Raw genomic sequence first — 24192 nt, forward strand, 5'->3', positions numbered from 1 at the left:
ATACTGGAGCAAAAAAATAAAATGTTCTCTGTTTGCAAATGATACATAGCTGATACAACAAACTTGAAAGTGATGATTAACACATTGCATGCTTCTGGGGCAAATTAGTTTCCCCCTTTAATTTGGTTCTTTGATTTTATTTAAGTATTTTAATCTTGACAGAAATTTTGTAGAAGCCAACCCCGATGCACCCGTCTCCTTTCAAATATGATTAACTTGTCAGTTATGGCCTCACAGACCGACTGGAGGATTAAAGTCTGCATTTTCCTCTGACCATCAGAAAAAAAAGCAAACACGTGCGTTTGTAACTACTGTTTCATATAAATAAGCTTAGAAAAATAAAAGCTTGTGTGTCTGGCACCACAGAGTAGACAGTGGAAGTAAAACGCAGCTGGTGAGGAAAGTTGAGCAGCTAATTAGTTTGACATTTTTGGGGGGGGGGTGGCAGTTGAATTCAAAAGAGAGCTACAACACTAGACTTACATTCTATAGCTTACTTACATGTTATTCATACCAGCAATCTGAGTTTCTGCTCGTTGTTGACTCTTTTCTGCCCCCTTGTGGACATAAAACAAACTAATTGGAGCTTTAAAACAACATGCAGCATGTTGCCCTGTTAATTTTCCATGAGCGTAGATAAGCAAACCACAATCTCAACCTGCTAAAAGGTGACATCTAGTGAGTGTAGTGTTGCTACTTGAAAAATGACCAGCAAACAGCAAACTAAAGTTAGCATCAGCAACTGATACTGATTCTGCATCATGTTCCACAATGACCTCAAAAACTTAGTGGATGACAAAATACCTGCGAGATTTGTTTTCTTTGCTTTGTTGCTATTTGCAGATCATCTGTGCAATTCTGCTATTTTTGTACTCTTAGCAAAATGAAAACAAAAAACAAATATTACAGCGATGATCGCACAGCTACAGAAAATCTTGCTTGCCAAACCATAGACAAAACTGAAAGAAAAAAAATATTAATGATACAAGTAAATAAAACTAGCTGCTCTAAGTACAGAAAATATGTATGTGCACTCTAATATATAATCTTCCAAACCTCTGAAGAATTTTTTTCTTTGTCTCCAGTTTCGCTATACAAAACAAGATATACATCTAATAAAAAATACACTCTTAAGTTCCAGGCTGGCCAGCTTTCAGGATATACTAAAGCAAATTAAAAAAAATATATGTAGTCAAACCAACCTACACAGCTGGGGTCAGCTATCACAGCAAAGAAACAAGTCAACCAGGCAGAAAGGAGGAGGAGTGTGGACAGAGAGACTGACCAGCAGAGCTCAGTCGTCATCGCTGTCACTGCCTGACTCGCTGAGCTGAAGGTCATTTCCTGTGGGGAGCAGAAGATAAATGACCATAATACCAAAAATGCAGTGTGGTAGCACAGAGTCACTGGCAGTGAATGAGCAAGATTAGCAGCAGCACAGAAAACGAATGCACGCATGCATAAATTCCATCTCTTGACCTGACTAGAGATGGACCGATCCGATATTACGTATCGGTATCGGTCCGATACTGACCTAAATTACTGGATCGGATATCGGAGAAAAATAAAAAAAGTAATCCGATCCATTAAATATCACGAAAGCACCTCACAAAACTTGCAACACGCCGTAACTCACCTCAGAACATTAGAACGTCGGAGCAGTATGCATCACGTGATAGAGCGGCTGTGGCATGCGGGACCTGTCGGTGGTCTGGATAGCATTTGGAGCTTCGCTAGCAACCCGGCATTTCATCTCCGACAAAGTTATCCCGAGAGAAGTAAAGCAAGTGTGTAAGTCCATCTCTGAATGTTTGTAAAGCATTCCTGCGTTAAGCTTAACAAGCGACTGCCTCCCCTGCTGCTACTTCAATCATGAAACTGCTTAACGATCAGCTGATCGGCTTTTCTGTCGCGAGTCCGTGTCTCTTGTTTGCTTTTGGCCCACTTTGCACCAGAAAGAGGAAACCAGCGGCTGAACAGCAGCAGCACGTTTAAGCTTGATCAGCTGTTGTTAGAATGTATTTAATATTACTTTCTACTCCAGGATCTTTTTCTACGTAGCTGACGCTGGTAACTGTGCAGGGGCGCATCTAGCAAAGTTTAGCCAGGGGGGCCGATAGGGCATTAACAGGGAAAAGGGGGCACAAAGACATACTTTTCTTTCTTATTCTCATTTAAAATGTCTAGCTTTTAATCAATAATTATCTGACACCCAAAGTTTTAATTTGATGTAAAATGAATACAAGTCAATTACTGTATATAGTGACTATTAAGTCTAATATATATACCCTAGTAAGCTATAGTACTTTTTCCTTTGGGAAGGTACCATCTGTGCAGTCTGCAATTTTGTTGAAGAAAGATGTTGAATCTATTTAATATTTCTTGAAAAATAATTGATTTCTGTGCATTTTTTTTCACACTGCATCAAATTAAGGTTGATTACGTCGATTAAGCATCATGAGGTGGCGCGTGAGGGGTGGTTCCCTATTTTTTATTTATTTATTTTTGTTGTTGCTGGGAGTTGGAACCCTATTAGTTAGGTTGCTTAATATTTATGCTAAGTACTCTTTAAAATACCAGAATAGGGAGGATGGTGTAGGTTTAAGTTTATTAGATTGATCAGTATTGCTGAACTATGAAATATTTTTTTTTGCATACAGGTATAACAGAATAGCTTAAGTGTAGTTGTTGTTTTAAACTTGAGTATGAACTTATACAAAATGCAGCAAGATATTTAAAAAACAGTTTTGTTGATTAAAAAACACTATATCGGATTCATATCGGTATCGGCAGATATCCAAATTTATGATATCGGTATCGGACATAAAAAAGTCTAGACCTGACCAAGTCTAAGTATAACCCAAAGGTACTCACGGAGTGTGTTCATGAGCTGGTTGTTCCCCTGCTGCCGGTCAGGTCCTCCGTTGGCCATGGGGTGGCGGCTGGGTGACGTCTGGCTGAGGGGTCGGGGGGTCTCGAGCTCCCCGTCGCTGCTGCTGCTGTCATCGCCGCTCCCTGAGGCGCTGCCCGAGTCGGAGGAGCTGCTGCTGCCGCTGCTGCTCATCTGCTCTATCACCTCCACCTCTGCTCGCAGCTCTGTTAAGAACAGCAGAGAATCGCTACAGTTAACAAAAAGACATTCAGCATTTACTGAAAAATTGTTTATAACAAACTGTAATGTCCTTACATTTATTTAGAACTATGTGATACTTAAGTGTGTCACGTAGCATATGTTTAATATAGAATATGTTATTTGTGATGTTAATCATAAACTATAGTTATGCCAGGAAAACCATCTCTTCTATTATGAGCTGTGGCCGTGTATCACCTTCCTTACCTCTCTTGATGTCATCGAGCTGAGGCTCTGGGGAGGGGTTGTCCTTAGATGGGGAAGGAGAGGTTTTGATCCCAGCCCCGGGTTTAGTGGGGGCCCTAAACTGAGAGGTGGGCTGGCTAGACCGAAGTGACTGCTGCTCAATCCGGGCCTGGATCTTACTGCTGCCCTCTGCCCTGTAAAACACACACACAACAGATGTGATTTCACCTGGATTTATTTAAGAGTAACATAGAAGCCAGCCTGAACTTCCCACTTCAATAACCTTAATTTTGTAATCACTGATATCTCACCTAGTTTTCTTGACCTGGATGCTGCTGCTCAGTTTCTCCAGTACAAACTCCCCAGTGTCGTGGTTAATGATGAGCACACAGTCCTTCTGGTATGGCCGCTTGTTTCCTTTGAATACTGTCATGGGAGGGGTAGAGCCCTGAAAGAAAAAAAAAGAAAATGCAAGAACTAAATATGGACAGTCTTGGCTAATTTTGCCAGACCCTATTACATTAAAACAGTGGAAGAAGGTATCATTATACAGTGCTTATTCCTGGTGTGACTGACTCGCTGACTTCAGTTTGAATTGCTTTGATTGTACAAAGTCTGTTTTTACCCTCGATACTGGATTTCTAAATGTGCAAACATAAATACAAATGTAGTATCTAAGGTAAAAACAGACTTTGTACAATCAAACAAGCTTGAAAAAAAATCAGTATTTGGTATGACCACTGTTATTCCTCAACACAGCCGGAACTCTCTTAAGTAAGCTTTCTTGTAATTTCTTCAAGTGGCCTCCAGGAATAGTTCTCCATGCTTCCTGAAGGACTTTCAAAGCTGTTTTTGGATGTTGGCTGCCTTTTGTTTTGTTCTGTCAAAATAATCTCACACTGCTTCAATAACGTTGAGGTCCAGGTCATTCCACAACTTGTTCTTAAGGACACGACTTTCAGATTTTGTTCATCTGATGGAGATTGTAGTTTTTTGGGGTTTTATTAGGCCTACCACTTATTCTTTTATCTTCTAAATGTTCACTTTTCAACCAATTTGTCTAAGGACTCCCTGCAAACCATGCTGAGATATGCCAAGTATACACCTAATAGCTATTTGGGAATCACCTGGTTGGTGCAAATGTTATGGTATTTTATGCCAGGCAATCTGTTATAAATTGACTGGCATAAAATACTAGCAATGCTAGAAACAAATTGCCTCTGGAAATGGTCAGATACAAGGACTGGACTGAAAGGAGCAAAAAATGCAGCCAGTGTTTAAAAAAAACAAAAAACAAGCAAAAGAACAATCAAAAAGACCTTGACGAAGCCTGGAAAAGTATTGCTCAAACCAACTTAAAAAAAAAACTACAAGAAAGTCTCATAGCTTGGAAGCAAAAGGAAATGAAAAGGCATTTATAAACTTTTGCACAGTACAGAATGTGAACAGATATTCATCTAACATGCAAGTGCCACACTTCCTGGAAGTACCAATTCAGTCAGTATTTAAGGGCGATGAATTTGATGCTAGAAGAATGGAAATTGTTTTATTATTTGCTTAATTTACAGAAAGAAGTGCACATCATGCAGTCTTACTGGAATATGAGGTAGTGTTATGGTAACTTCATCTCCTTTCCCAACTTGAAGCTCTCCCTCACAGCTTGTGTCAATCGATGCTGGTTTGAAGTCATCTGAAAAGGAGATGCAACAGATAATTTAATCAGGTGCTTTAGGAGACATTGTATGTAGGTAATTCCAAATACATGGACATTTTATTAAGTCTCTTAAACAAATATTGAAAAATTATGAGCCGACGAACCCAGATTTAAAACCTGAGAATGGGGAGTAAAACGATAAAATTCAGTGTATAATGCTGCCACACCATTTGCAACAAATACTTACTTATATTGTTTTCTCCATATAATTACCCATACACAGACTGTGTAAGACACAGCCTCTCCGTCCATGTGAGAAAGTGAGTCTGACACAACAGTAATCTAACAGTGCGCTTTGTATGGTGCCAAAGTTTTATTTAACACATCGCGCAGTCTGTCACACTTACATCTGATGGTGTGAAAGGAAGACTTTGGCCTCTTCTCAAAGCTTTCTCCGAGCTTCAAAACATGCTCCTCTTTGTCCAGCAGCGGATTCGTGCTCCCGTTCATGGCTCCGTTGGTTTAATGGTTACTAAAACTCGCATTTAGGTCAAATCCCACGAAGAGCCGAGAGCAATCTGGCAAGTTGAGCAGGATCAAAATAAGATGCCAACTACAACACAAAGTTAGCTTGCTGTGGCTAACAGTTAGCAAAACATCACGTGGCCACGCCTTTTCCGCTTTTGGTCCGGCTCTCAAATATCGCCGAAAGTGGGCTGTGTTAGCAACGTCACCTGTTTTCATTAAAGCAAAAGATTTTTCAAAAAAAAACAAACAACGCATTTCACTACATAATAACCTATGAAAATATTTTCAGTGCTTTAATTTAGTCAGTAACGAGTAATTATAGAAAACGCGCCACTCGATGAGAAACGGAATTAAGTAGTAAAGACCACACGACATCATTTAGTTAACGGACAACATGGATGCATTAAATGTGGAAAAAGTACGGCTACCCTCAAATTTGTTTTAAAATAAAACTCTAAATCAGTTAATTGGGGTTAGCATGTTTGAAAAGTCTATTTTTCATAAACGAGTATAAACAGAACGTGGAGACACTTTGTGGCAGTTTATCATGGCATTGTCAGAAAGTGGGGTTTTGAGTGGTGATATTAACTGTACACATCCTGGAAAAGAAGAGTCGAAAGACCAAGCGAACACCCCCACTGCCAGGGTTTTAACCCTGGGGGAGCAGGAAAGACTGAACGGTGAGCGGGCTCTGGTGTCTGACTTCAAACAGATGAAGCTGGAGAAAGAAGCGCAGAAAAACTGGGACTTGTTTTACAAAAGAAACACAACAAATTTCTTCAAGGATAGACACTGGACCACCAGGGAATTTGAAGAGCTCAAGGCATGCCGAGAGGTGAGGAAATATTTACAACAGACCACACCAGAGGAGTTTCATTTACAGGATATTAAACATAACATCTGTATGTTTTGAAATATTTGAGTTGTATGACTGCCATGCATGTGGTATTGTGTGAAATAGATAAAAAATTTACTGATTTTAATGTATACAATGGACACCCTAAAGGAAAATTAAGGCTTCACAGGCCATGACTTGACATTATCAGCTGTGTAGTTTCTGATTTTACTTAATTACCACCTAATAAAGTAAATGCTTTTCTCTAGAGCTGATATTTAGAGGTCAGTTAAAAGCTTGCAACTTTCAACAGTAATTTAGCATAAAGGATATTGTAAAAGTTTTTAAGTGAGTTTTTGGAGTTTCACTATTAAAAATCATTAAGCTGAGTTGAGAGACATGAGTAGACTAATACCTTGTGTTTGTGGCTATTTTTTTTCTCTTTTTTTTGCCTGTCCCGTTTGGCTCTTTTGCCATCAGAATTGTTGTCTAAAGGCAAAGAAAGATGCCCAATGGATTTACTTTACCAAATTGACCATCCCAGCCTTGCCGTAATGGTCCATTTGATTCACCTTTTATTGTTTATTTTATTTTCACTTACTGAATACGGGACAGACTTGACTGGGGGAAAGAAGGGGAGAAAGAAAGAGGGAAAGAGAAACAGCGGAGAAGAGGGACGGGGGAGAAGGGCAAAAGACAAAAACCAACAGAACGGGCAGAAAAAAAAATGCATATATCAATCACCTGGATTGATATATGCATCATCATAAGATGGCGCCGGTGAGGTCGGCGGTGAGGTCGGCTGCCGTCACGACTGCTCCGACCACTTTTTCTTTGTCTTTGTTTTTTAAGTTAGTTTTCAGCGTTTCTAAATCGGCAAAATCATCACCATTGGGTACATTAGGTATGACAGTGACACTCTTGTTTCTATTGGTTTACAATGTACTCACAATTCGAAGTTTTTAACTCCGGATCCGAGCTGGCCGAGTGAGATCTCGAGGGAGAACAAAGGGAAGCGGCGGCGGCCTAGAGGGAAGCGAGCCGGCATCAGGAACAGGCTGAGAGCTCGTGCACACCGCACACCTCTGCCTAGCATCCTGCTCGCCAACGTCCAGTCACTGGAGAACAAGCTTGACGACCTCAGGGCCAGGATAAAGTTCCAGAGAGACATTCGGGACTGCAATCTCCTCTGCTTCACCGAGACATGGCTGAACCCAGCGGTGCCGGACCACGCCATCCAGCCGGCCGAGTTCTTCTCGGTTCACCGCATGGACAGGACACGGGACTCGGGGAAGTCAAGGGGAGGCGGCGTGTGTTTAATGGTGAACAACAACTGGTGCAACAGTGCGAACGTTGTTCCTCTCACACGCTCCTGCACACCAAATCTGGAACTACTGTCCATCATGTGTCGTCCTTTTTATCTACCTCGGGAATTTACATCGGTCATTGTAAGTGCCGTTTATATTCCACCACAAGCGGACACGGTCACCGCCTTATGCGAGCTGCATGAGGCACTCACACAGCACCAGACACAACACTGGGACGCTGCGCTTATTGTGACGGGGGACTTTAATAGCGCCAACCTCAAACGCGCAGCGCCGAACTTTTATCAACACATCACCTGCCCCACCAGGGGTGAAAGGACACTGGACCACTGCTACACTACGGTCAAGGACGGCTACAAGGCACAATCCCGCCCCCCGTTTGGCAAATCTGATCACGCCGCCATCTTCCTCATGCCAAAATACAAACAAAGGCTAAAACAGGAAGTTCCGGTTCAGAGGAAGGTCGCGCGCTGGACGGATCAATCGGTGGCCGCGTTACAGGACGCACTCGATGACGCAGACTGGGGCATGTTCAGAAACAGCTCCGACGATGACGTCAACGTGTTTACGGAAGCGGTTGTGGGATTCATCGGGAAACTAGCGGATGATACCGTGGAGACAAAGACTATCACAACGTTTCCCAACCAGAAGCCGTGGGTGGATAAAACCATCCGCGACGCTCTGAGATCCCGCACCGCTGCCTACAACACGGGACTCATGACGGGGGACATGGACCCGTACAAAGCCGCGTCATATAACGTGCGGAGGGCGGTGAAAGAGGCGAAGCAGCGCTACGGGAGGAAACTAGAGTCACAACTCCAACAGAGTGACTCTAGGAGCCTGTGGCGGGGACTAAGGACAATAACGGACTATAAAGCACCAACAACCGGTATGACGAACGCGGCCGTGACTCTGGCAGACGAGCTGAACACTTTCTATGCTCGCTTCGAGGCTGCAGCTAAGGTCTCCAACAATGCTAGTGTTAGCGGCGCTAACGGCTGCAGACAGGAAGATACTGCCAGCACCGGAAACGTGCTCATCATCTCCGAGCATGAAGTAAGGAGAGCCTTCAAGAGAGTGAACACCAGGAAAGCAGCAGGACCAGACGGCATCCCAGGTCGTATCCTAAGAGACTGCGCATACCAGCTAGCTCCTGTGTTCACTGAGATATTCAACATCTCTTTATCTCAGTCGGTGATCCCCACATGCTTCAAAGAGTCCATCATTGTTCCTGTCCCGAAGAAACCCCACCCTGCTTCTCTCAATGACTATCGCCCTGTAGCCCTCACCTCAGTAGTGATGAAGTGCTTTGAACGCCTGGTCAGAGACTTCATCATTTCTTCACTACCAGACACACTGGACCCACTACAGTTCGCTTACCGTCCAAATCGTTCCACAGACGATGCCATCTCTCATCTCCTCCACACATCACTCACTCACTTGGACACTAGAAGGGGGAATTATGTTAAAATGCTCTTCATAGACTACAGCTCTGCATTTAACACCATAATTCCCTCCACACTCACCACCAAGCTGGAGGAGATGAGAGATGGCATCTATGTGTCAGTGGATCTCCAACTTCCTAACTGGCAGACCACAGGCAGTAAGGATGGGCGGACATGTCTCAGCCTCCACCACTCTCAGCACTGGAGCCCCCCAGGGGTGTGTTCTGAGCCCCCTGCTGTACTCTTTGTACACATATGACTGTGTGGCCACTACCAGCTCCACCACCATCATCAAGTTTGCTGACGACACCGTCGTGGTGGGCCTGATCTCTGATAACAACGAGACGGCCTACCTGAAGGAGATTAGGAATCTGGAGAACTGGTGCCAGAGGAACAACCTCCTTCTAAACGTCAGTAAGACAAAGGAGCTGATAGTGGACTTCAGCACTAAGCAGGAGAGGAACTACCAGACCCCCGTCATCAACGAGTGCCCAGTGGAGAGAGTGGACAGCTTCAAATACCTCGGAGTTCACATCACGCAGGACTTGTCATGGTCCTGTCACATCAACACCGTGGTGAAAAAGGCCCGACAGCGTCTCTACCACCTCAGACGCTTGAGAGACTTCCAACTGCCCTCCAAGGTGCTCAGGAACTTTTACTCGTGCACCATAGAGAGCATCCTGGCGGGAAACATCTTAACCTGGTTCGGGAACAGCACCATGCAGGACAGACGAGCTCTACAGAGGGTTGTGCGGTCAGCTGAGCGCACCATCCGCTCCGAGCTCCCTGACCTGCACTCAATCTACAGCAGGCGGTGCTGGACCAAGGCCAGGAAGATCGTGAAGGACCTCAGCCATCCCAACAACAGACTGTTCTCTCTGTTGAGGTCAGGAAAGCGATTCCGCTCCCTGAAGACCAACACAGAGAGACTGAGGAGGAGCTTCTTCCCGCAGGCGATACGGTCTCTCAATCACACCACCACACAGTACTGACCCACACATATGGTTCTTACACACACACTGGACTTTCTGGACTTTGGTTTTGCACAACACTGGTCACTATATTCTTCATTTCCGGTTAATACTTGTACAGCTGCTGTTATTGTGTATATATTTATTTATATTTAGATTTCTTCATACATTCTTATATAGTTCTATATTGTGTATTGTGTATTTTGTTGTACAGTTATTTTATTTTCAACTTTAATTTATATATTTATCTTTATCTTATTCTTCCCAGTTAAATTTACCCTTCATTCTACACTGAACAAAAATATAAATGCAACACCTTTGTTACTGCTCCCATTCCCCATGGGATGGACGTAGAGACCTAAAATTCATTCCAGATACACAATATAACCATCCCTCCCAAACAGTGGTCACAAATCAGTCCAAATGTGTGGTAGTGGGCACATCTCCCATATTGAGATAATCCATCCCACCTCACAGGTGTGCCACATCAGGATGCTGATCTGACATCATGAGTAGTGCACAGGTGTACCTCAGACTGCCCACAACAAAAGGCCACTCTGCACCCTGGTGACATACCCCTACTCCAAGGTCCTGCATGTGTGGGTGGTTGTGGTGGAGCAGGAAGAGGGAGGCAGCTGGAGATGGGGAGGGAAGGAAGGGAGGGGCAAGTGACCCCTCCCTGGGGCCAGCTCCCCCGCTGACCCCAGTAGGCACCCCCATACTCCGCGACCCGCCAGACCGGGGCCCAGTGCAGCAGCGCCTCCCTGCCCCACAGAGCCCGGGACATTCCACCCAACCCCACCACAGAGAAAACTGCACCCACCCCACCATCCACTCATCTTCCAGACTACATAAGACAATAAACACCCAAGGAAGCATGGAGAACTATTCCTGGAGGCCACTTGAAGAAATTACAAGAAAGCTTACTTAAGAGAGTTCCGGCTGTGTTGAGGAATAACAGTGGTCATACCAAATACAGATTTTTTTCAAGCTTGTTTGATTGTACAAAGTCTGTTTTTACCTTAGATACTACATTTGTTTGTGGCTATTTTTAATTTATCTTTGTCCCATCTGGCTTGCAGTTTGAGTCCCAGAAGTTGGTGCTGCTGGAGGCAGGCTGTGGTGTTGGAAACTGCATCTTCCCTCTGCTCGAGGATGACCTCAACATCTTTGTTTATGCCTGTGACTTCTCACCACGAGCTGTTGAATTTGTCAGAGTAAGCTCTATTAGTGAAGCTGTAATACTACTTTACATTCAATGGATTCAGACATTTTAACCTGAGAATCTTGGAATCAACAAAAAGAAAAAACCCCACTGAATTTTGTAAAAAGAAACATTCTTTCCTTTGTTTTCTTTGTGTTAACAGCAAAACCCTCTGTACTGCCCCGACCGCTGTTGTGCCTTCCAGTGTGATTTAACTAAAGATGACCTGATGGAAAATGTGCCAGAAAGCAGTGTGGATGTCATCACACTCATCTTCGTCCTGTCAGCTGTCCATCCTGACAAAATGAAGCTGGTTTTGGAGAACATTAGCAGGGTGAGAGCAGAGATGGCGTGTGGATAGATTTAGTATAAGTCTGTACTCCCAACAGCTTGTATAGTTTAAATGAAATGATAGGTGGGAGAGTTCTCTCCTACTGGAACTACACAAGCACTTGCTTTCTGTACTCATAATGTGGATAAAACGAAATGTTTGATTGAAAGAAGCCTTTAATCTGATGATGTATTTGGTGGTTAATTTCTAGATATGCTTTTAATGTGCCACATTAGTCAGATTGAAATAGTTTAATGTGATTTGCATGTGATCTTAAGGTTTTGAAGCCTGGGGGATTTATCCTCTTCAGGGACTACGGACTTTATGACCATGCCATGCTCCGATTTAAACCCGGAAATAAGCTGGGAGAGAACTTCTATGTACGGCAAGATGGAACTAGGTCCTACTTTTTCTCTAAAGGTCAGTAGTTTATTTTAAGGAAGTTATTTTTTGTTGATACTAACTTAGCTTATCTGTATAATTAGATAGATATATATTACCGGTTTAGAAATGTGTGAATTGAGGCTTCAGACCTTTTTATTTCAGAATATCAGCACATTCATATGCAACAACATTGACCTCTCCTTCCTTGGTCACTCATTGTTGAGATAACCTTTTCAAGTAGAGAAGGCTCAATTTATGCATTTCATCTTTTTATGACACATCAGAAAATCTCTAAACCTTTTTCTTTCTTTTTTATAACTGCCCTCAGAGTTCCTGGCTGAGCTGTTTGAGAAGACGGGCTTCAAGTGCGTTTCTAATGACTATGTTCTTAGAGAGACTGTCAACAAGAAGGAGGGACTTTGTGTACCCAGAGTGTTCCTGCAGAGCAAATTTATGAAACCAGAGAGCTGAACTTTGCGTTTGTCGTCTCACAGATCTACAGAGGTTTTGCAAAACATAGCACTGAAATGTTAGATAAAAACTGGACAGTAAAAGGTGAGGGAAATGTGTGCCAAAACTTTACCAGAATGGAAATTGGGCCATCAAGGTAACTTAGCAGTATGTACTCCTGCTATCTGCTGACCAAACCACCTGAGGAAGGCTCCCAGAAAAGCTCTGCTCCCAACATCTAAAGGGATTTGATTGGATTTTTTTCAGGGGAAAGAAAAGGCATTAAACATGGTTGTTTAAACGTTCACAGTTTGTGATACCGTTCTGAGAAACACTTTAAATATAAACCAGTAATATGATTGCTAATAGAATTATGACTTTCTTGCCCTTCATTCCCCTAATATTGAGTTCAAGTCATCATTTAAAAATGTATTTTTTTAAATAAATGTATTTTATTATTTTCCCACATATACTGTGAGAGGACATGGTAATCTGTGTTTTATAATTTCCCACTTTTTTCTGTGAAATTTTAAAAAATTGTTGAGGATGAAAAAGCAAAGCCTCTCATTCTGTTTGAGGTTCACATTTTATGGGCCATGAATCCCTGTGGTGGATGTATGGATATTTCCACGTTTAAGAATAAACATGCTAAATTTGCGCCTTTTTTTCTAAACTATCTTAACTATCTCTCCTTCAGACGATTCAATGAAAACGTCTTCCCTGGCAGATGTCACTGAATGTTCATTGTATAGAAACAGAGAAGAAACCTTTAAGGCTGCTAGGATGCCAAAATCTAAGACATCCACATTGCCCAAAGCATAAATACAAAATAGATAATTCAATTATCTATGAGTTATAAATTATTATTCTGTAATGTTTTTCAACTTGTAGATTAAGACATTTCAGTCTATATGAAAAACTAGATGAGCAAGTGTGTGAACAACCTTCGAATCTAAATATTTATTGTGAAGACGTTTTATTTCCTTTGATTTCTGAGTAGCAATCAATTCAAAGACTAACAGTAACACGGGCTACTAAAAATGCATAAATTAAAAATCTATTTAATGGAGAAAACACAATAACAAAAAATTAATGACAGGAAAATTATTTTATTTTATTTTTTCTTCCTTGTACCCATTTCGAGGACTCCATATTAAACAATTTAGTTGATAAAAAATTTACATTGATCACACTGGAAAAGGTCTTTTGAAGCATAAACACCTGTAAGCAGTATGAGCACAAAGCTATCAAAGTTCTCAACTGTGACACACAAAGGCCTAAAAGAGAACTGCCCTTACTACAGTACCATAAGCTGCTCCCAAGATCAACATGTTTGCCGTTGTTTCGATTTAACAACAAATATAAGAGCTTTTATACGTGAATGCAGTTTAGTTAAGTTTTGCATTCATGTATGTTTGCCTTCATCGTACTGTACATTCTGCTAAAAAAGACCACTGTGGTGAATCGGTTTAGGGCCTGTCAAGCTACTTGCAACATGCACTAAATGTGGCTTCCTGTTCAGCAGCTGTGTCGCCCACTGACTTTCCCAGTGTAGAACACATTAAAGATTTGTTGTGCCTCTCAAAACAGAAATGTAATTTGGTGTTTGACACAGTGCAATTTATTGGCATCACAGTGTTTCATGTCACAGATATGAAATTACCATTTTCAGATTTTATATGTTACCCAGTGGTGAAAGTAAAAGATTTTGGGCGGCTTTAGAAATCACAGTGAGTATCAAAATTGCATAAATCCCTCTAAAATTTAATGTAGTCAAATAAAATAATCCAAAATGACAATTATTTGAGTGAATGGGATGTGGGTAAAGATTAAAATAATAAATATTTATATTAAAACATAATTCAATCTTGTAATATATTGAGCTAGTAAAGTGGGCTATATTGTTTAAACATTTCACGTATGTTTTTAAACATGAACAAATATGCATTTTCATGACAGTAATTTCATAATTTGCTAACTAGTAAAGCTGGACTAGTACTAGATTACAATCATGAAGATTGTTTCATTAATTAACACAATGTAATATTCTGATTCTGAAAACGTTTTCTGTGGTTCTGGAAGAAAAGTTGTGGTTACCAAAAATGTAACGAAATTAAAATTAGTCTCATTCCTGAGAAATTGCCATTTGCTTCAGTTCTACGTAACAAATTTTTTCATGAATTAAGACACCCTTAAAAATGTTGAAAATTGTGATTAGTGAGATCCGGTGATATGTTAAGCGAGGTGCCCTATTTAATCTGACCATGCACGCTGCTTTAAGACTGACTTCAAAGCAGTACAATGCAGTTGATACAGTTTCCTGTCCCGTGGTTTGGCTTCTTCGAGCTTTCTACTAGTAAAGCGAGAAATGAAAGTGCCAAGACAGTTAAAGATGCTCGTACCAGTTCATTCTAGGTTATGGTTTTTTTTTTACAATCATTAAATAAAATATGATGAATGATTTTGATCAGTAAAATAAATACAACTAACTAATTCTGTTGGAGAAATTAATGTTTTATTAGTATTTCTGCTATATTTTGTGGGGATTATTTGTATTGTTGAGTTTTATTTTTTTATTACATTTTCTTTCTTTATGATTTATTAATCATCATATATCCCAATTCAGGTTAATTATTTCTGCCGTGGCTACGTGCTCTCTAGTGTGTGGTTTTAAAAAATAAATAAATAGGTGAGTATAAATTTGGATGATGACATTGTGGTCTGAGAGATAGAGGCAAGTTCCAACCTTGATATATTTTTTTAACCTGGTGATGGTTGCTGTGGCTTTTCACACCTTTTTTGCAACCAGCTACTGCACCGACACAGTCAAACCAGCACGTACTTAAAGGTCTGTTTGTTCCACTGAATCTCTCCACATTGCAGCAGCCTGGGTTTCTTTCCTTCTCTGCTTTCACTTTCAACATGTGTGCACAGCATGGCTTCCAGGTGCAATTTTAACGCTTGATTGTTATTAATTTGTTCGTCCAAACTGCGTTTTGTTTAATTTCAGTTTCCACACCAAATTATTCTGGCAATGATGACAGAATCTGATATCCAGAAAGAACTGCATTTACTTAGGTCAGTTTAGCAACATATTTCTTTATTCTTTCTCAATGTATTTTTAATGTTCCCTTAGATTAGTCCAAAATTCACAGCACTAGTAAAATACAACCTAATATATACAAAGTAAAATTGATTTGTATTATAATATTAGCCTCCCCTATTCTAAATGACACAGAAATAAAAAGTAGCTGCTTTGGGACTACTACTACTGTATATTAAAGAGATTACAGACAGAGGAGTCGTAGTGATACGATAAATCTTTAATATGCAACTGAAGCAGTTATACTCTATGATGAAACATTAAATTTGTAAAAAAAAAAAAAATCATTTGTTGCTGTGATATAAGAAAAATGGTGAAAAATATGTTTGATCCATTTACTTCATTCAGCCAAATCAGAGCAAAGAGGTGTTCTTGAAATGCTTTTTGAACAATATTCATCAAAGTATCCATCCCAACAAAACAGCTGCCTCAGTCACTGATCTGTAAAAGAACAGACAGAACAGCAGAATGAGACATCAAATCCATATGTGGTAGAAACTGAGTTTATCTCCCCGCCTTCCCACAAAGTTAAAAAATTACAAATATTTCAACTCCTCAAATACAAAGCCGTACTGAGGAGTAGATTGTTATAATCAAAGTTCAAAAATAATAATGACATATTTAGTGACTCTGATCATGAAAATACCTTTGACATCAACAGTGATAAAATGGCCCATGGCTGTCTCTCCACTTGCTGTACACATAGCCTTGCACTGAAAGGTACCAGCATCCTTTGGTGTCACGTTGAGGATCTCTGTCACAACCAGTCTGCGTCTTTTCCCTTCAGAGATTGTCTCACTCACTGTTGTGAAGTACTTTTTGGGGTTAATTAGCTCAACACTTCCACTGGTGACATCATGCCACACAACATGCACCACACCACACGATTCGAAGTCGTAATGTGCCTCACAAGTTAGTGTGACTGATGAGCCTATAGACGGAGTGAATGTCTTCTGTAGGTAGCGGACTTCTAAATTATCTAGAACATAAAAAAAACCCAGTGTTAATATCTCGCTTCATGAAAATAAATTGAATTCCCAAATCATTTTTGAGTCACTTAAAGTCAGTGCTACTGGTGTGTGTTAAAATATCATCTGCCCAATGGGAGCTGTTCAAAGAGATGGTAAACTGGGTGTGATGGGTCTTTTATGATGTTTGTTGTTTTCCAGAGACAGCAGGATGTTCTGATATTGTTCGGAGCAGGTATGTGTGTTGTTTTCTCTACAGTTATATTAACTCTATGAAGGGCCTTTTTGTGAGCCCCAGAGCTACTGCTTCTCATTATCAGGACATTATAGGTCAGGACACTCTCAAAAACGACACCACCCATGTTGTGGCAGGTTGAATTTCCTGATAGCTGCCTGGAAGTTTACTCACTGCTGTGCTTTGTCGATCAAACAGTGCATGTTTTTTTTTCTACTGCTATCTGCAGTTTTAAGGATTACTAATGAAAATATTATTGCTTATGTTTTTACAGCAAGGGTAAAAACTAGATGTCTAGGTTTTCTTCATAACAAAATAACAGATCAGTAATTGTCAGATAAATTGTGGTTATATTTCATTCTTCCTTGAATTGCTTACTTTTTCTAACAGAAATAAATCAAGAAAAGTGAAACTGTATCTTTGAAATACCTGATATCTAGACTTTTTTTTTTCTGCTACCGCTAAAAAGACTTATGAGGTCATGCAACTTTCACTGAGAAAATAGGGACTCAAAGCACACTTCCTCTTCTAATAAACCACTCCTCTTACTGGAATGTTGTGTAAGCTGACTACCACACCCTTTTCCCTATCGGAGTTATATTCAAATGTATTATCAAGTGAAATGGCGATGGAGCTAGACCAAGAAAAGCTCTGCTGTTCCATATGTTTGGATTTACTTAAGGAGCCAGTGACCATTCCCTGTGGGCACAGCTACTGCATGAATTGTATTGAAAGCCGCTGGACTGAAGAGGAACATAATAAAAGCTACAGCTGCCCTCACTGCAAACAGACCTTTGCACCAAAGCCAGACTTGGTGAAAAGTGCCATGTTTGCTGATTTGGTTGAAGCCCTGAAGAAAACAAGACTTCAGTTTGCTCCAGCTGATCACTGCTATGCCAAGCCTGGAGATGTAGCCTGTGATTTCTGCACTGACAAAAAGCTGAAAGCCCTCAAGTCATGTTTGGTGTGCCGGATCTCCTACTGTGAGCTCCACCTTCAGCCTCACTACGAATCCTCTGCCTTTGAAAAGCACAAATTGGTTGAACCGCTAAAAAATCTACAGGAGAAATTTTGCTCTCATCATGATGAGGTGATGAAGATCTTTTGTCGCACTGACCAGCAGGCCATCTGCTTTTTGTGCTCTGTTGATGAACACAAAAATCACGACACAGTCTCAGCTAAAGCAGAAAGAAACGATAAGCAGATGAAGCTTGGGGTGAGTCGGGAAAAAATCCAGATGAGAATTCAGAACAGAGAAAAAGATCTGAAAGTTCTTCAGGAGGAGATTGAGGCCATCAATTTCTCTGCAGATAAAATAGTGAACGACAGCAAAAAGATCTTCACAGAACTAGTTTGTCTTGTTGAGAAAATGAGCTCTGCTTTAAATGAACAAATCAGATTCCGGCAGAAAGCTGAAGTTAATCGAGTTACAGAGTTAAAGGAGAAACTGGAGCAGGAAATTGCTGAGTTGTGGGTGAAGGATGCGGAACTAGAGCTGCTCTCAAATACTGATGACCACATCCAGTTTCTACTTAATTACCCTTCACTGTCACATTTAAGTGAGTCCACAGACTTGCCCAGCTCAGATGTCCATCCTCCCCTGTACTTTGAGCATGTGACAGAGGCTTTGTCAGAGATCAGAGGTAAGCTGGAAAATGTTCTAAATGAGGAATGGCCAAAAATCTCACTAAAAGTGACTGAAGTGGATGTTTTACTGCCAATCCCAGAGCCAGAGACAAGAGAAGAATTCCTACAATATTCTCGTAAAATCACGTTGGATCCCCAGACTGTCAACCCGTGGATATCATTATCTGAAGGCAACACAAAAGCAACAGTGATGAGAGAAAAGCAAATATATGACTGTCACCCAGACAGATTCACTCACTGGCTTCAAGGCCTCAGCAAAGAGAGTCTGACTGGGCGTTGTTACTGGGAGGTTGAGAGAAGCGGTGGGGGAATTTTAGTAGCTGTTGCATACAAGGACATTAGCAGAACTGGGGATGAGAGTGGATTTGGAAACAACGACAAGTCTTGGGCATTAGGATGTTTTGACTTTAATTACTATTTCAGACATAACAATATGAAAACTTTACTCTCAGGCTCTCAGATGCCCAAAATTGGGGTGTTCCTGGATCACAGGGCCGGTACGCTGTCATTCTACAGCATTTCTGAAGAAATGATTCTCCTTCACAAAGTCCAAACCAAATTCAGTCAGCCGCTATACGCCGGAGTCTCGGTTTACTGGGCTGGAGACACTGCTAAGTTGTGTAAACTAAAGTCAACTTGGTCAAAAGAGGTTGATGGATAAGATACTGCTTTTAATTACGTGAAAAAGGGAGATTTGACCTGTGCATTGCATTCTGTAACCCCTTAATGCCTATTATATCATATTGACACTGAGTTTTTTGGGGGGTGTTACTCCTCACTTTGTTCTGGTCACTTTTTAAATCCAGTGTAAAAACAAAAGGTTAGTATAAATGTATCGATGATGTCAAATACTGAAGGTCAATATTATGTTGTAAGCAGTGATACACTCAGGCTTTATGTTTATGAGTGATGCTTCTTTGGTATTAAGTCAGTGAAAAGATTAGAATAAATATTTCACATACTGTAACATTTTCTATTATTCCCAAAACCTTTAAGCCTCACTTTCAAGTACGGTTAATGGTCAGACTACAAGCTGTTATTAACACACATTTGATTGTAACAAGGTTATACTGCCACGGATATGTCTACATACATATTCTTATATTTAGATGATTTTCTTGGCTTAATGTAGGAGTATAATTAGAAATGACGTATCATGTATGGTTTTATTGAGATAGATTTTCTGGCGATGACACCATCCGTTATCAAGAAAATAAAATTTAGAGAAAAAAAATTAAAAATTGTTTACTAACCTGTCTCCTGAGCAAACAACAGCGGAAAAGTCATCAACAGCACCACTGCAAAACCAGTAAACCATGACATTGTAGATAAGATACAACAGCAGGAATCACCAAAGATGAACACGAGGACCACAGCACAAATGGCAGACTAGGTTATAGGTTTCACATAAGATGCATGAACACCACTGGCTGCAATGTGTGAGTGTGTTTGCAGATGCGTGGGTGGAGGATATGCAACTCTGTGCTCAGCTATGTGTGACTATCTGCATTCCTTCTGACCACCACAAACCTACTGCCTCTCTTTGCACTCTGTTGAAAAAACACTTTTTTGTTGCCTTGAATGCAGCTTTCACTTTTACTGAGCACTACAGTTAAAATTCAGACTGTCTTGCCCCTGTCTGTGTTGTCAGGGGCAACTCCCTGCACCATCTTAATTGTGACTAATTGTTTTGTTTTTATTTTTTCACTGGGGATCGCACTGCAAAGACTGAACTATAAGTCAGTTGAAACCAAGAATAACTTGCACCAGACTGATGGAAGAGAAAAGTGTGGGGAAGAAATAGAACAACTCATGATTTCAAGCAAATTGTTGATAGAAGTAGTGTACAGTCAGACAGCACTTCACATTGTAAATGGATATGACCCAATCCATACTACTAAAGCAGCCTGTTACGTCCCTCTGCAGCCTCTAATCTGCTCAGTGTGTTCAGCTGGTCCTAATTGGCCACACCTAGTCAGGTGTGGATAAAAGCATACCTGAGGCAAGCTTCCCAGGGAGCTCACTTGTCTTTGCCTTGGTGGCATCAGCCATTTTAGCCAACCTGGTTTTCCATTTTAAGATAAAACCCTCTTCTCACCCATACTCTGGTATTCGTCTCCTTTTTTATGTTGCGGCTTTGAGCTGGGTCGTAACAAGCCCAAGTGTTTCTCAAAGCAAAGAAATGAGATATTCTTTGATGGCCAAGCCAGTCAGAATATTCAAGCTAGTAGATCTCATTTTTAGTAGAAGTAGATGTACATAAATCTTAGTGAAGAATACTGTATAGAAGAATACTGGGTATATCCATATGTACGCGTGTGTGTATGTGTATGTGTGTATAACTTGCACATATCTTTCTTGTGTAAATGTACATTTGTTTGTGTTATTGTTTAAATACTTACGCTATTGTGTATTTCACACACATGGAGAGATGCCAAACTGCCTTTCATTGTTCTTGTAACAGTGAAAATAAAGAGCTATTCTATTCTCTATACCTTTTCCAGATCCACTGCATACAACAGTCCTGTATCCACAGAGGGTAAGATAAAGGATTCTGCTGCTACCAGAAAATCAGCATCCATGTACGTTTACCAATATGTGGGCTAGCTCATAATGATTCAGACACTTTTTATTTCCTATTAGTTTCATCAGGCAGTTACACATATTTTAAAGTGAAAATTGCCTAAAACAACTCAGAAAAGTTGGTTCTCAGTTACTGTTTGAATATAACATGGCATCATTATAAAACCATTTGAATCACATTATTTAAACCACCATAGTCATGGCTCTGACAGCAAGAATAAAACCTGGCTTATCTTATTTAGGCAATAAGTAACTAATGAGCTTAGTGATGACAATGTGGAAGCATGAAGTAACAGCCCAAGATCCAAACCTTCCCACATTATCTGTGAATCACCATGGTGGCTGTGGACTGTACAGAGTTGCCTCCAGCAAGCTCCAGTAATATAACTCTAGGCATATCATTGTATCCCAAATAATATGTTAGCCTGAAATGAAATCACTATGTATTGTTAGCAGCCAACTACCCAGAAGATACTAACATCTACTAACAGTTCACATGGTTTTATATGAGACTGTGTATCTATTTAACTGGTTAAAACTGGTGGGGAGTGGGAGGCACTGAACTAAGAGGTGACTGATATCAGGCACCAATTATCGTGTATACAACTGCCCCCGCACATTGTTTTATACTCATATGTCTGCAGGTTTCTAAGTAATTATTCAATCAGTAAAAAATGTTTACTTTTTGAAATGAAGGCCTGTTAAGATTTATTTTATTTTATGGCCACATGTCTCCCAATCTAAACTCAAGCAGGGTTGGGCCAAACAACAACAAAAAAACTATTACCTAATAATCTATAAAAAATAAAGACACAGTTAATCTCAATCAGTCCTCCACAAGACTTCTTGGAAAAATGAATTGCTCACCAATAGGAAGGTATTATACATTTTAAAGAAACAAACCTATTTGTACGGCTTTGTGCAAGTTAATAGTTGTACTGAGCACATGTGCTCCCTAGATGGGGCTGTTTGCATTTAAATATTTTTAGGCAACAGTCGGAAAACCACTGTGGCAATTCACCTCAGTTCATGTTAGTAAATACTAGTTTTGCAGTTTTAAAATACTAAGTATGGATTAGGTTACTTCAGATGACATATAGCGTCATAACTGTAACAACTTTGGTTTGGGGTTTGAAATATATGCATATTATAGTCTTGCTTCTGTTACTCATTTTACATCATAATTTGAGTGATGAATAAACAAACACTGATTTGAAAAAGTAAATATTCTGTTCTATGTTGAAATTATGCTGTAAAATACCTTACATGTTATCCATGTTGTCTTACATGTCACAATTAATGATAATTTTGCTACTTTCTATTATTACTCTTTTACTTCCAATATTTTTGGTCAGATGTGAGAGACAGATTTAAAAAGGGCCTAAACTGTATTAGAGGAAGTGAGTATTTACCCTCATGTTCCACATCACACAGCAAAAGGTTGGATGTTAAGAAAATTATATGAACAGTTTAGTAAAATGTGTTTTTCATGTTTTCAGAAACAGTTTTAATCCAAAAGGAGCATCTGTTCTTTCTATATTTTCTTCCTGATATGTCCTTGATCTAACACAGCTGATTTAAATGGCTAAATTACCTCCACATGTCTTGAATTTCTCCAGAGGCAATGAACTATTCATTTGATTCAGGTGTGTCAACCCAGGGTGATATCTAAAACCTGCAGGACACCAGCCCAAGAGGCCTGGAGTGCGAGACCTCTGCATATGACCCCTTATGAGCAAGCGCTTTGGCGACAGTGGGAAGAAAAAACTCTTTTTTTTTCTAACAGGAAGAAACCTCTGGCGGAACCAGGCTCAGGGAGTGGTGGCCATCTGTTGTGACTGGTTGAGGGAAGGAAGACAATAAACAACTATAAATCTATTTAACAAAAAGCAAATAAACACTAGGCTTGGTAAAAACGTGCATAAATTACATCTATATATTAACATTATATATAGATGTATATATAGCAGGACAACATTAAGGGCTTTAAATACCAACAGTGTAGTTCATGAACTCATAGGGAAGTAAAATCGCATGACAGTGTGATACAGAGTAATGGCATGCAATGACTTTTGCAGAAAGGAAAGCACACACACACACACACACACACACACACACACACACACGCACACGCACATTGACACAGAAATCTGCTTCCACTACTTTTACTACATGAAAACATACTGCCTTGTGTTTTGTTTATGCTGACAGCCTCCTGCAGCTTACTGCAATCTAAATGACGTCTTCCCTTTTTCTTCATTTATTCATGGCCGAAGAATTAGAAAATATCATTACTTGTATAGCTAAATAAATATCTACAATGCTGTCAAAAACAACTTACTATCAGATGAAAATTGGGAGGATTTTTGAGCTTTCTACCCAGACAATCCAGAACAGAGTGCACACAGCCAGTCTCTGGTCTCACATGGCTGCCAGGAGGCCTGCAATGACTGCCCTACACCATCACGCTCATTTGCCCTGGTGTCGGCAACATGTGCACTGAAACCTGAACATGTTGATCAATGTTGTGTTGAGCAATGAGTCCAGATACGGCCTATGGCAGTTGGATCGCAGGTTTAAAACGTGGAAAAGACACGGAGAGCGCCATGCTGACTGCTATACCGATAGGGTAACAGCTTTTCTCATCTCCACCAAAAACAAGGCTTGTCATCACTGGATCTCAATCCACAGAAATACTGAGATGGGATATGGCATTTCCTCAACCAGAGAAACTCTATCCTCCAAAATGGCAACATTGCCCCAACAAAGCAGGATTTACCACTGACTACCTCCAGAATTTGAGAGTAAAATAAATACTGCATTTAGTCCCGTGCTAACTTGTGGGATCAGCTTGTGCTTGACTTTTGTGCAAGAGCGACCAACACAGCTATACTCGCAGACTTGTGCTTAATGCTGGTTGAAGAATTGGATTTCATCTAACAGCAGCATGGGACCAAACTGGTGACCAGCATAAGGAGGAGGTGCCAGGTTGTTGTGGTTGTGTAAGGTTCTTTCACGTGCTACCGATGATGGTAGAGTAAATGTTATGACGGAACATTGTTTTCAAAGCTTTCACTTTGGTAAATTTTAACATTTTTTTAAGCAATACAAAACAAGCTAAAACAATAAGTTGCCCCTCTGAAAAACTCAAAGCAAAATGAAAAGCAAGTGATGATGTCACATTTACTCCTCATTGTTAATTTTAGTCTCAAA

General features: G+C 40.4%; 4 protein-coding genes across 4 annotated transcripts; 2 read left to right on the forward strand and 2 right to left on the reverse strand.

Moving 5' to 3' along the window:
• Positions 1–427: 427 nt before the first annotated feature.
• On the reverse strand, positions 428–5665 carry eaf1 (ELL associated factor 1). The gene is made up of 6 exons (XM_082552049.1): positions 5378–5665; positions 4912–5006; positions 3628–3764; positions 3338–3510; positions 2875–3096; positions 428–1344 (listed from the first exon to the last, which is right to left on the reverse strand). The coding sequence occupies exons 1-6, from the start codon at positions 5478–5480 to the stop codon at positions 1295–1297; spliced, it is 780 nt and encodes a 259-aa protein (XP_082408175.1). The 5' UTR covers positions 5481–5665; the 3' UTR covers positions 428–1294.
• A 192-nt stretch (positions 5666–5857) lies between these two features.
• On the forward strand, positions 5858–13116 carry mettl6 (methyltransferase 6, methylcytidine). The gene is made up of 5 exons (XM_082552045.1): positions 5858–6333; positions 11157–11291; positions 11442–11612; positions 11888–12029; positions 12322–13116. Exons 1-5 carry the CDS (start codon positions 6046–6048, stop codon positions 12462–12464), a joined length of 879 nt encoding a protein of 292 aa, XP_082408171.1. The 5' UTR covers positions 5858–6045; the 3' UTR covers positions 12465–13116.
• A 2629-nt stretch (positions 13117–15745) lies between these two features.
• On the reverse strand, positions 15746–19900 carry LOC309717659 (uncharacterized protein). The gene is made up of 3 exons (XM_082552373.1): positions 19650–19900; positions 16193–16525; positions 15746–15987 (listed from the first exon to the last, which is right to left on the reverse strand). The coding sequence occupies exons 1-3, from the start codon at positions 19717–19719 to the stop codon at positions 15980–15982; spliced, it is 411 nt and encodes a 136-aa protein (XP_082408499.1). The 5' UTR covers positions 19720–19900; the 3' UTR covers positions 15746–15979.
• LOC309717658 (tripartite motif-containing protein 16-like) lies at positions 16534–19643 on the forward strand. Its single transcript, XM_082552372.1, has one exon. It carries the CDS (start codon positions 17303–17305, stop codon positions 19055–19057), a length of 1755 nt encoding a protein of 584 aa, XP_082408498.1. The 5' UTR covers positions 16534–17302; the 3' UTR covers positions 19058–19643.
• Positions 19901–24192: the final 4292 nt, after the last annotated feature.

The sequence above is a fragment of the Aulonocara stuartgranti genome (assembly GCF_965226115.1).
Source record: "Aulonocara stuartgranti genome assembly, chromosome: 11".
NCBI classification, from domain to species: Eukaryota; Metazoa; Chordata; class Actinopteri; order Cichliformes; family Cichlidae; genus Aulonocara; species Aulonocara stuartgranti.